General features: G+C 40.6%; 1 protein-coding gene across 2 annotated transcripts in view; it reads right to left on the bottom strand.

Moving 5' to 3' along the window:
* The window catches only part of gcgra (glucagon receptor a), a 33,235-nt gene that overhangs the window by 10,798 nt on the left and 9,205 nt on the right, over positions 1-13,232 (bottom strand). Inside the window, exons 1-3 of one of the 2 annotated variants that reach the window (XM_054607091.1) lie at positions 2,109-2,145; positions 702-849; positions 153-249 (exon numbers count right to left, since the gene is read on the bottom strand). In XM_054607091.1, the coding sequence (XP_054463066.1) occupies positions 153-249; positions 702-755 (151 nt within the window). In that variant the 5' untranslated portion in view covers positions 756-849; positions 2,109-2,145. Of the gene's footprint in view, positions 1-152; positions 250-701; positions 850-2,108; positions 2,146-13,232 lie in introns of those variants that run through there. The other variant, XM_054607090.1, reaches the window with a different exon arrangement.

A 13,232-nucleotide genomic window follows, 5' to 3' on the forward strand; every position in this document is an offset into this window, starting at 1 on the left:
GCTGGATATGTAAATGGTTAACTGTATGCTAAAAGGTTTGCCATATCACCTGTAGAATATGGTAATATGCCAGTGTTTTTTCCTGCAGGCCCCAAGTAATCAGTCATTGCAGGTTTAAACATTAAAAATTAGTCACAGTATTTTTAGCTCACCAGTGCTTGGTGGGTCTCGACTGTTGTTTCGATCACACTCCTCCATGTACAACTTCCAACTCTCCTTCAGCTTATCCAGAGAAGCAGCAGGAGACACCTAAGGAAACAGTCCAGTTACACGAGGAAGGCCTGTTATTCATTATTGATGTAGTGTGAAACAATTGGGCAAGAAACATTGTGAGAATGTGGGCTCCACACAAACCATGAAGACAAAGCAGATGTATTAAGTGAATTAGCGTTCATTTGTTTCACTTAACTTCATATATACAGTAGCTGTAAAGACACGGTGTCCCATTCTAATGCGTTGTCTGTATGAGGGGTCTTGTGCTCCTGTTTGGACGGGCTGATATATACACTGTAATATTCGTGTGATTAAAATCAACAAGGACAGACAGTTTGTTTGGGCTCCCACACCACGACAGAGCTAAAGAAACAACACCCAACCCCAAACTGTAAAGGCCAGGGACTTATGGCAGTTCATAGATTAACGTGGAGGCCGTTTACTTCTGTGATAAATCTGTGTGTCTGTGTGTATGTGTGCAGACTTACCTCAATGCTGCAGGAGACAATCAGCATTGCCGAAAAGAGGAACAGCCGTGACATCCCTTATTCCTGCTGTTGGTGCTGGGAGGGGATACTGCAGGACGGATATGGATTTTCACCTCATAAGGGGGCTTATCTACGCTTGCCACACTGCCTGGATGACACAGAGACACACAATCCATCAAAGCTCAGTGCAAACACACCACTCATTACCTCGGCTCAACCTGGCCGCGAGAAACAAGAGGGCCAAAACAGGAAAAAGGTTGGGTCATAATTACGGAAATATTTGATCCACGGTTAGCAAAGTGGACTTATCAGAACTAAACATGTCCAGACCATCAAAAGCGTGGCCAAAATGCTGTTTGTCCCATCAATAAGACAGCTGCGGCTCAGCAGAGCTGTGCCTATGCAGGAAGTCACAGTCGGCTGCTGTCCACCTTCATTTTAGAGCCTGTCAGTGTTTGGTCGAGCGTGTGTCGGCGTGTGCCAGAGGTCACTCACCTGTGCATCGATTGGCGGCGCAAACTCCCCCAAGAGGTTTGGTTTGAAGCCGGAGAACGGAACGAAATCTGAAACGTTTCTGCAAAAAACACCTTGACCATGGAAACATTTTTGGCTAAAACGTTTCAAATTCCATTCTGTTCTAGTCTTGTGGCAGCGAGAAGGAGGAGGAGGGGGAAGGGTTCATGTTGGTGTGTTTGTCATTTATTTTTACTGGGGCTATGTTGTCCAAGTGATAAGAGCACAATGTGTCATGACAGATGGACAGTATGTAATGTATGTGCTCAAGAAAGCCTCAATTCAAATCAGTCTTTTAGTCTGCGTATTTTCTTCTTGTCAACAAGTGGCTGAAGTCTGGATTGAACGAGCTGCTGAGAGCTTCCAGTCACAATGTAAATGTCCCTCCTATATATTACAAAGCTTTACTGGGAGTCAGACCTCAGATAATATCTAAATCAAAGAGCCATACTTTCTAAATGGCCCTTGTCAGTATAATGACCACAGGATGCAGTTAGCATTAGCTGTAGTACAGACTGACTGATTGCCCCGAGCGCCTGAGGGATCAGACCTACTCTTGTCTGGTTTGACATCAGGTCAGAACCCGTCCAGCTGAGATCACACCACTGTCTCCTCTGCCCTTAACGCCATCAGACATGTTGAAGTCACAACAACAGTTTCAAATGATATTACGCTTAATGTACCGAGTTTTACAGCAACACGAGTGGCCTCTCTGGTGTGAGATGGTATGCTTTGATTAAAAAAACTCCAGGATCTGCTACGACTCATTAGGATGTTTAAGGCACATCTTCTTTATTTACACTAATGGCATGAAAAAAACTATGTAGAACCCAACCAGACCGGGCATTATGCTCTGCTAAACCAAACATATCTACTGCAAGTGTGAGTTCTTACCAGACAAAGTTCTCAGGCATCATTCGGTGAGTGCATGATATGTAACATGTGCTGACACACATGTGGGTCAGCACATGCTCCTGCTTACGGTGCGAGTGTTACGCAGTGCGTGACAGTTTTGCATGGGTTTCCCTCCTCTCTCTCTCGCTCTCTCTTCACACAAACACATCGAGAGGCTCATTTCCTAACAAACCAGTCCACCTGCACCACTTTCTGCAACGTAGCACCAAGTATGAGCAATGATTAACCAAACTCAGTCCTGCAGGAGGGATGATGAAAGAAAGACTGAGAGAGAGAGGGTACGTCAAAGTAAGAGAGCAAGGCAACCTTTTTCTGACCCCATTTGTATGTCCCTAAGCTCGTAACACTGGCCACTACACATTGGTGAAGATCCCACATAAATTACTTTTTATATGAAAACAATATATCTTAAAGTAAATCATGTGCTACACCTACAATTAGGTGAGTAACTGTTAAAGCCACACTGAAGAACCCCTTTCTTCAGGTCCTTTTCTTACCTTCCTACACATTTTCACGACTCACATCCCAGATATGGAAGTTTTCTGCTATGAATCATATTGTATTTGCATAGTTTTAGATGCCCCTAAGCTGAACACAAAATGAGGCTTTTCCTAACGTGAGCATCTTAAAAGAAAACAACAAAAAAGCCAGAACATAGAGGCCTTTTGAAGATGCACCCTGAGGACATATGATCGTTAGTCTCTTTTTTGTGCAGATTTATCACATGCATGTCAGCTTGGATGCGTTTGATGGGAATCACGTCACCCATTTGGTGGGAGCTGAAGCAATCGGTCTGATGGAGATTTAGCCTTCGGGGCCGCTATGGACAATATTTCTGTGGCATGCATTTCCTGTGTAGACCTCCGCAGGTCATTGTTTACAGTCCGATTAGCAACTTGAGACGCAAGACTGAAGTTGAGAGACGACATCTTCAACCAAACTTTTTCACAATTAGCAAATTAGCCGTGCTTATAAAAAGCTAAATCAAAAACCAAAACCTGCTCAAAAGTGATTGGCTAATACTACTCTGACTAAAGGTGGACTAAAAATGGAAACAAGAGTGCTTGCGATACCAAAATCTTGCAATATGCAGGATCTGTTAACATAGATAAGGGCGGCTGTGGCGTAGTGGAGAGTAAGGTAGTTCTCCAATCAGAGGGTCGGTGGTTCGATACCCGGCTTCGGCAGTCGATGTGTCCTTGGGCAAGACACTTAACCCCAAGTTGCTCCCGAAGGCTTGCCATCGGTGTGGACTGGATGTTGAATGAATGTTAGTTAGAGTCTGATGGTGGCACCTTGCATGGTAGCCTGTCATCAGTGGGTGAATGGGTGAATGATATGTAATATACTACTGATTGTAAGTCGCTTTGGATAAAAGCGTCTGCTAAATGACTGTAATGTAATGTAATAAGGGCTGGAGTAGAACTAATGGGCATGAAGGTGTGAGGTTAGTTAAGCTTATATATCCTGTGAGAGAGCTACCTCTGGGCTCCCACTAAGCTGTGAATGGCTCGGCCCGCTGTAGATCCAGACCAATCAAGGTCCTCTAGAACATGTGTTGTTTAGCAACGCTAGCTCTCTGTTCCAGGAAATAACCTGGAGTTCTTATCGATGTTGTTGCACATCTGATTTAAGAGGTGGCAGCTGAGCGCTAGATGGCAGAGCCAGGGGGACATCTCCAGCAGTTTGGGTCTGTTTCTTTTAATGTTTTTTCATTTAGTTACCAAGCCAAAATGTTTCAACTCTGCCTGGGGATATGTGAAAAATGATGTAATGCTCTTTTTTTCCCCCAGACAATTTAACTGAAATACAAAATGCCCCTTGCTCCCTTTGATTCCAAGGACAGAGAATAATTTGTTTGATTAATGCCATGTTATTTATTTTTTATTTGAGTAGAAAATACACTGACGATCTCAAATGAATGACGCAAATTCCCTGAATGTCGCAAACAACATAAAAACCTCTCTTTGTTCAAGTGCATGTTGGATGGCTCAATACAATGGCCACTAACATTTACTGTTGTTTGTTCAAGAGTACTTACCTTTCATTTGATTACACTGTCTAACAAATTAAATTACAAAAGGGGAGGATTTGTGCGTGATTGCAGGTGGAGGGGGGAGCGGCAAAGATTAAAAACAAACCTCTTGGAAAACACAATAACTGTCTGGTTCACAAAATGTCCCAGAGCAACGATCTACCATGCAGCTTTCCTAATGCAGAGGTGGTAGTGACAGCGAGGGAAAATTCCCTCTTGCATCACCCGTCTTACAAACTTCCCTTTGCCTTCAATGAGGGCCTCCGTTCATGTATTATTTGTTTCTGAAATATCTAACAGACACATCAACCGAATGGATGCAGCACAACTCCAAAAGCTGCTTTGTGTATTCTTCACGCTTCCCGGGATTTGACTAAATAAGTCACGGCAAAGCAGGCCGCGCTCATACCTCAGGGCTGCTGATGTTACACTGAGCAGAAATAGTGCTGAATAAGAGCCTCACTGTCTGATAATGGGGCAAAGCAGAGTTCAGAGGAGACGGAGCATCATGCTGTTACATGTTCTGCGACTTGACTTCTGCAGGAAGGACGGAGCATCACTTTGCTGGATAGCACTCTTATCCGTTTCTGTGTAAATGTTCAACTTCAGCTATTTGACGGTTAAACTGCCTGGATGTGTGTTTGCTATCCAGTAGCGTAGTGATAGATAATGTTCTGTGCAGAAACTGACCTTGGTCTTCACTCAGTCTTGCTCTCTCTTTCTTTCTGTGAACTGTTATGCACAACCATTAACCAACATAGACCACATATAAATGGATGGTTGTGGTTATTTTTTTTTAATCTGACCTATCTACTTTTACTTCAGTAACTGATTTCCAACATTCTCCACAAATATTTTGAAAAACCCCAGAGAACTTGCCTGTTGTTGCATGAATGGAGCCAGATTTTTGACACATTGGATACAACATACAATGCCAATATCAATTTTCAGAGAGTATCACATGGTTTTTAGGAGGATATTTCTTTAAAATTACATTTAAATTGCAAATCATCAGCACCTCAATACGACCAAGGCAAAGTTACAGATCGGATCACTGTGAGTCAACAGGAAATTCATCCTGACGAAAGCTTCCTGTTGCTGTTCTACTTTACCAAAAGACACATCAGCAAATAACTAATCAAATCAGTTCAGTGGTTTGATTTGCAGTTACAGCATCACACCGAAAATGTTACAAAAAAAACCCCAGAAGAATCTCAGCTCTCCTAGGAAGCTTTTTGTAGCTGAAAGTCCTTCAGCTGTAAATATTCAAATTACAAAAAATTAAATAGGAAGCATTCCCTCAGCGGCTCATTAAACTATACCACTCAGGAGTTTGTGCCATATTATGTTCTCTATGCAATGGGTTTCTCCAAGTGTGACTAGTGAATATCTGTGATTCTATTAGAGTTTAGAAAAAAAGCTGCTACTTTGATTCCGAGGAACTGCTGCCAAGAAGCAAAGTTAAGTTTTGAGACAAAGACAATTGAAATTTGTTAACACGCAGCAATGTCTCACCAAAGTCCACTTAATCTTTGGAACTTGTTGTTCCATGATCAAACATGTTCTTCCCTTGTTAACAACCACATAACCATGTCATACTGGTAGCCTAATTTGGTCAGTCTGTCTGATGGATTCAGTCGTCATGTATGTTACGGGATGTATTCGTTTGCTTCCTACTGGCATTCGGTCTGCTGAAGGGAGTTTGGAAAATGTAAAGTCGAAGGTTTTGCTTGTTTTCTCTACTTTTTCCATGCCTCAGTGAACATGTTCATTTTAGTTGAAGTGTTTGCTAAAGTGTTCTTTTTTTTGCCTGACTAAAATATTCCACAACTGGGCTCAAGCTGATCTGGTCTCCTCAGCTTCAAGAGATGTTTTCTTCAGAGAAAAACATACAGTATTTATACCATTATAAAGGATATTTTCATTGACCAACATCCAAACTATTTTCATTATTAAACATGGACTGGAGGAAGTATGCTTGTATTTCTTACGCAAAAACGTGACAGGAACGATAGTGTGTGTGTGTGTGTGTGTGTGTGTGTGTGTGTGTGTGTGTGTGTGTGTGTGTGTGTGTGTGTGTGTGTGTGTGTGTGTGTGTGTGTGTGTGTGTGTGTGAGAGAGAGAGATATGGAGGAGATAGTGCTTAACAGCACAAGGTTTCAGATGTGTTGTGTGGCTGAAGTGTTCAAACGTTTGTCATTATCCTGTTACAATGTGCGTTGGACCTCGGCTCCAGTGAACCTGCAGCTGGATGCTCCAAGCCTCTTCTGAGTGCAGACTATTGACAACATTCACACATTCCAGAGTTGACGGCTGATATATGTGGGCAGGAGAAAATGAAAAAGGGTTGTATAACATTTGAAATGTACCTGTATTGTGTGAGTGTGTACAGGGCTTTTCTGTGTTGAACATGAATGTGGGAAGTGTTGGCTGCTGTTTCATACACTCTTTCATGAGGTGTGTTGGACCTTCGATCTCTGCCTGCTGCCCTACAGGGAGCCTTTGATTATGAGTTACCATGTTCACCATCCTACACTGTTTGTTCAGTTTCATACACCGAGTCACCCAGATTTAAGTTTTATTTGTAGTAATCATCACTGCAGAGGAGGAACCCACGTTGGACTTTTTGGAGATCAAAGAAAAGGACGGATTAATCGTCTTGAAATTTATCTTGGCTGGTATAAGCTTATTGTAGACATTTTGGTGTATATGTTAGCTGTTAAGAAACAAAACAAATTGCGAAACAGAAATCTCAAACTATAGGTTTTAGGTAAATTAGCCAACTTGGTCTAACAAAAATAAGTGAAATTACAATAACTTGTTAACAACGCATTACTTTTATGTGGCACGTAATGTGTTAAATGATGCAGCTTAAGCATCCACATGAATATTCAACGCACAGACCTAGGGGCACAGGATAAATAGCGAGAAAAAATACTTATGTCGGGAGTGAGGGGAGGCTAAAGGTGGCACAGATGGAAAACTGAATGATGCGGCTGTTTTTGTTATTTAAATTAAAAAAATTAATCAAATGTGAATGGTATAATCGCAAAAGCATTAAATACAACGACTTCTTCCTCTCGCTACTCAGTCACTGCTCATGACAGAAAGCAGGGATTTGTGCTGGCAAATGGGCATTTCTTTTGCGGTTGCCCACAGTGTATTTTGGAACTCTAACAATGAAGTTCTTTTGAATAAAGTAAAAAACCACTTCATGCTGTTTTTGTGATATATTTTTTGAACACATAATTTGATCCTATTAAGAAGCTTGCCAACCATATCATAATCAATCCTCTCTACCTTCGTGAATTTAACATCACCTGCCCTCAGCTGCTTATTTCAGTTTGTTATATATTGCTTAGGTTATAGAAACTATTTAGTGGTCTGTTCCAACTGTTTCCCATAGCACGAGTCACACTACTTTCAGCTTATTCCTCTTTTCCTTTTGCACTTGCTGATGTAATGACCTGGCTGGGAAGGAGATGCTGGTGGGAGAAGGACTTGAGGAAATATCCTCTTCATTTTGTATTACTTGCACTCACTGTAAGATCCCGAGATGCAACATGTAATTTGCATCTTAACAGCTGTGAAGCTGGCCAACACAGCGAGCCTGAGCCACTGGCATCACTGGTTATCCATGTGTTGATACATATATAAAGTCTTCACAATGTAGAAATAATAAGCCAAGAATCTGAATCTGAGAAAATAGAATTGCAGTTATCTGTTTGAGCAACTTAAAAATACAGATATTTGATGTTTTATCAAATATGAAGCACATTTTAATGTAAACAACCAACCATGGTAACAACTAGTTAGAATGTGCTTTACTAAAACCTTCTACAACATTAAAATGCTGCCTAATAAAAATATAATACTGACGGGTCACTCTGCACAATGAGTATTTTAATATTACATTTTTATGATATTACTTTTATCTAAGTAATATTTTGAATGGATGCCTGAAGTAAAGCATCTGAATACTTATTTACACTGCAACCAGATACATATTATATTACCAATCATTGGCTTCAGTGTAGTAATAATGCTCAACCCACCTGATTATCACATTGAGGGACCATGTATAACTTTTACTGTAAAACTCTCAAATCCAGTGGAAAGCTGTTTCATCAGGACAACAAATGCTAACCAGTGATTTGTGACTGTACATTTTTACTAAAGCATCATGTAAAGCACAAAACTAGCATTTCAGAGCTGTCCTTGAGAATTAAAAGGACCGCATTGTCACAGTAAATCTCCAGGAAACATTCGCAGCAATTGACTGAGATTTTGTACAAACAAAGCAAGCAAGAAGCGAACACAGCAATTTCCTGTGTCAACACTTGCAAATTAACATTACTAAAAGCATTATTTCTGCCAAGAATATGGTAAGGCTGTTCTTTTTGTGGTGTCAACAGCCTTTTATGTGTTAATGATGATGCTTGATAAATGTTCCAACAGCTGAGTTATTCAATGACACTGCTTTTAGTTTAATACTGTAAAAATTTGAGTTATGACATATAAAAAAAACCTGGGCTGCCTCTCTCTTCAAACATGACGGTCTATTTTATGATGCTCTGACACTGTACAACATCGCTTTGTCTTAATAAGGGCTGCAGTTCAGGGACAGGGGCCACTGTTTGACAAACAAACATTGTTATCAGAACCACATGATAAACCTGCCTAATTAAGTCCTATGGGTACTGGATCTGTTAAGGGGAAATCAACATATACAGATTTTAAAGAAATAAAAAATGCCTTTCAGTGTCTCTGGATGCAGTTTGTCCTCGGAGAGTAAAATACAACTTTGCAGAGTTACAAAGCAAATCTGAAAACTTTAGAGAGACACAATCAACACTTTCAGGAGACATGAGGACACTAATGAGACTGGTCCTGATAGATAATGCATGTACTGTTCGATCGACTAATGGGATTGTAAGAAAGATCATGAACAGAAATGAGGCTCCAGAACAAAACCAACAATAGAGAGGAGACGTATAAAGATGGAAGGACGACACAAAGGATGTACAATGACTTACTTTACTTCCTTCAACTGTTACCACATTCAGAGATATTCCCAATTTGCACCCTATTCACACAAACAAAAAACACTGTTATTTAATGTTTAAGAAGTTCACAGGACGAACTCTCAAAAGCCCCTCAATGCCCTCTGTAATGTAAAATGTTTATGAGGCAACTCCAAATAGACCTGGGTGATCCCTTTGTGTGTAGCAACACGGCTCTATTTTACGTTGAGCTCCTATGGATGCTGTCATGCAGTGTTTATGTGCAGTAATCCCCTGAGTTCATCCATGCCAGCTCTGTAACTCTGCCATAAACCTGGCATTTATCAAACACTTGGTTTGTCATAGACATACCATGGCAAAGCTGAAATGATCCCATACATAGATACACCAAATCTCTAAGACCCTATTTAGCAAGGCGGCATAGCCCCAGAAAAAAAATCACTTACAAACCAGAAGCTACTGAGGAAAAAGTCAGGTACTCCTTAATAGAAACTCAGACTTGGAACATTTGAAAAAAAGCTAATTATTGGTAAGTGCGCCTCACATCTTCAACACCATCAGATCAGGTAAAAAAGGTCAGGTAAACCATAAAGCCAGTTGTAGTTTTTGTAAAAAAAAAAAAACCTACACATTTCCTCTTGTGCAGCAGGAAAGAGAGACGTTACGCCACGGAAGCTTTAAACAGTAGACGTGAAAGACGTCATTAATGAAGTGGATGTTGGTTGAATCATTCCTGTAACAGAGAGGACAAGGCTGGTATTGTTGTATGTTTCTGTTGTTATCACCAAATCCTCTGTGGAGACCATAACAAACAATAAATTTGCGGCTGTGGCACATGAGGTAGAGCGCTTGTCCTGTAACCACAAGGTTGGTGGTTCAAACCCCTCTACCGGCAACATGCCGAGGTGTCCTTGAGCGAGACACCTAACCCCAAGTTGCTCCCCGGGCGCTTCATTGCAGCCCACTGCTCCTCTGGGATGGGTTAAATGCAGAGAAATAATTTCCCCATTGTGGGACTAATAAAGGATTGATTATTATTATCATTATTATTATTATAAATGTATTCCACTAATGAGTCTGTGTAGCCTCAGTCTTTTGTTTGCCCTCCGTACCAGAACTCTATCTTTATACTGGATGACAAATTGCTTGGATACAGTTTCATTGAGAGATATTCATATGAGCACATTGTGGCTCAGTAGATGGTGATGATGAATTAATTGCCTTCTGAACTAGATTTACATTATCAGCAGTGAAACGTAGATTTTGGTGATTTGTCTTTATTTCACTCGGCTCCCAAAGCCCTCGCTGGTATTCCTCATCTGTGTTATCTCACTCCATTTCCCCCCTCTTAGCATCTGCCTCCTCCTTAAGCCAATTGAACTCAATTCCTCAGTGCCACTTGGCAGAGATAAGCAAAGCGACTTATCCATCTTCTCAGTTATACACACATTATGCTCTGCCACTCGCTCTCACTCACCTCTCAAACACACCCACACAAACATACACTTACAGCAGATGCTTAAGCCATCATTATGTAAACTTTCCCCTCAAGTGCTCTGTAGTGATCCAAAAATAATTTTGGCTCGCCAGAGGTGTCTCATTTGTTCTTTTCTTTTCCATGCATACTAAGTTGTTGTTTCTCTAGCTGCTTGTTAGCAACCAAAAAAATCACAGGTACCTCAGTGTATTAAATCTTAAAGAGACGTCTCTGTTAGGCAGCAATGCCAACTTTTTTGCTATGTTCTGAACTGCAGAGATGCCTTTATATGCCTTAACTGTTATGTGCTATCACATGAAGAGCTAAGCTTTATAATTTCCCTGGTCTGCACATCGTATAATAACTTACAAGTTTACACATCCTGCCTCCCTTCACAGTGGGATGATTGAAAAGAGCTGCGCAGCATCAGAATCTTCAGTCATTCATAAGAAAAAGTGGTGCGATGCAGACAAGATATTAACATCTAACGCAACAGTGAGCAGAGTGAGCAAAGAGAGCAGCTCTGGTAGATGTAGAGGTCAACAATGTTCTTCCTACAGTCTATACATTTCATCTGGGGGTTTGTGTGCTGCTATAATAAAGTCATGTCACTTAAATATGTAACTATAAATATAAACTATAGTAGAGGACCTACACCTACAGGGCCTTTACAAAACAAAATCTAAGATGTTAAAGCTATTTGCTTTAGAATTTTAAAGGAACGAGAAAAAAATCAATGAAGCAAAAACCTCTGTCATAATCGGACTATCAAAGCATTAAACATTTGCTGCACAAATCAAACACTAACCAAATGTATGCGATTGAATGTCTTGAAACGTTCTACGTATCTTCTTTTTAAAAAGATGCATAAAAATTGTCACGTTTGTCCATCCTCACGAGGACCCTTAACTAACTACACCCACTCACACAAACCTTTAACCATCAAACTGGCTCTGACGAAGACGGGAATAGTCACTCACAGCAAAACTTTCATTTTTAAACAGCTTCTATGGATGACAATATCATGATAACCATACACACTATACAGGGGCTTACAAAGAGAGGTGGATCGAATTTAAATGTCTTTCTTCCACTTGCTCATATGTTTGCAGATGAGATCTGCTGTGCTGTGGGATAGATGTTGTGTGAGGCTGTCTTGAGCTCTTGAAAGTCTCTCAGCAGTTGAATACGGGACTGTGGAGAGCATGAATAATACTCCATAGAAGCAGCGTGCTGGTGTGCAATGAATATTTGATGTGTTTAGTTAACGTCAACTCAGCATAGCTAATGGCAGCTCTTCGTGGGAGGGGAGGAGATGAGGTCTGACAGGAGAGAGCTGTAGAGGCGACGGGCATGAATCACCGTGCAGCTACAGACAGGTGAGAGGGGTCATGACAGAAGAAAAATAAATGTGCTGCTCAGTTCTGCAAGTAAACACAAAGTATGATGACATGACTTAGATGAAATTATCTCTGTGTTGCATATGTATCCTCACCAGCAGTGTTCAGACTCAATGCAGACCAAATTTTAGAGGACCCCGAACAAAACCTGCAGATTTGGCATGCCTAGTTATTTATCAGCATGATATGATGGTAATAAGTCTAATAATATATAATGTTTCTAATTCAAAGTAAACTTTTTCACTTGCTTTTGTGTCACTTCTTTCCAATTGCTCCCATGCAGAAATAACATGCACAGCACAGTTACAATAGTACAAGTGTATTCGTACTAAATTATTAATACGTCTTGGCCCAAAAAAAACATCACAAACTATTTTAGTTTTACCATGGACCTGAAATTTGAGGAAGACATTCATGACACCCTCGTGATGAACTGTAATCAAACAATTTCAATTTGTTCAACATTTTGATTTCTGATTAAATACCTGCAACACTAATGACACCATCAGTGTCAGCAGAAATTTGAGCATGCTAACATGCTAAACGAAGATGAGTGTGGCAGTTTGCAAAGACTATAAAAACTTCGGATTTCTGAGTAGGTTGGACAAAAAAATTGTTCATACAACATGAACTACTTTTCTTTGAGCATCACACAACCTTCAGGCTTGTTTATCTGAAACAACAATCTGAATCTGAAATGTCAGGAGCAGGGTGTTACAATAACTTGTATCTCTTAGATAATTTAATACTTTGATGAAGGACAAAAATAATACATTTGATGATCACACACAGTAGATAATAAGTTGCGGCAAATATCACATATGGCTGGCAGGGTGCAAGTGAGACATGCATGAATTATTTGATTCTGTAAATTATATTCTTGGCAAACAGGTTTTTTTTTTGTCAGCCAAAACAAAATTTCAATGTTTGTATGAGACACTTTTGTACAGCGCGTTGATTAAGTCACTAAAACAAGCACTACAGCTTGTGGGTGTTCTTTTGACAGCCCTCAGCAAGGAGTGTGTGTGTGTGTGTGTGTGCGTGTGTTTTTGTGTGTGTGATGGAGGTTAATGTCTCTCGCTGTGTACACAGCATGTGGAGGCCCAGGTCCCGCCCCTCAAACTCAAAAACACACTGACATCAGCAGTCTATTCGGTGACGCATGCA

Source organism: Anoplopoma fimbria, chromosome 11 (assembly GCF_027596085.1).
Source record: "Anoplopoma fimbria isolate UVic2021 breed Golden Eagle Sablefish chromosome 11, Afim_UVic_2022, whole genome shotgun sequence".
Lineage (NCBI taxonomy): Eukaryota > Metazoa > Chordata > Actinopteri > Perciformes > Anoplopomatidae > Anoplopoma > Anoplopoma fimbria.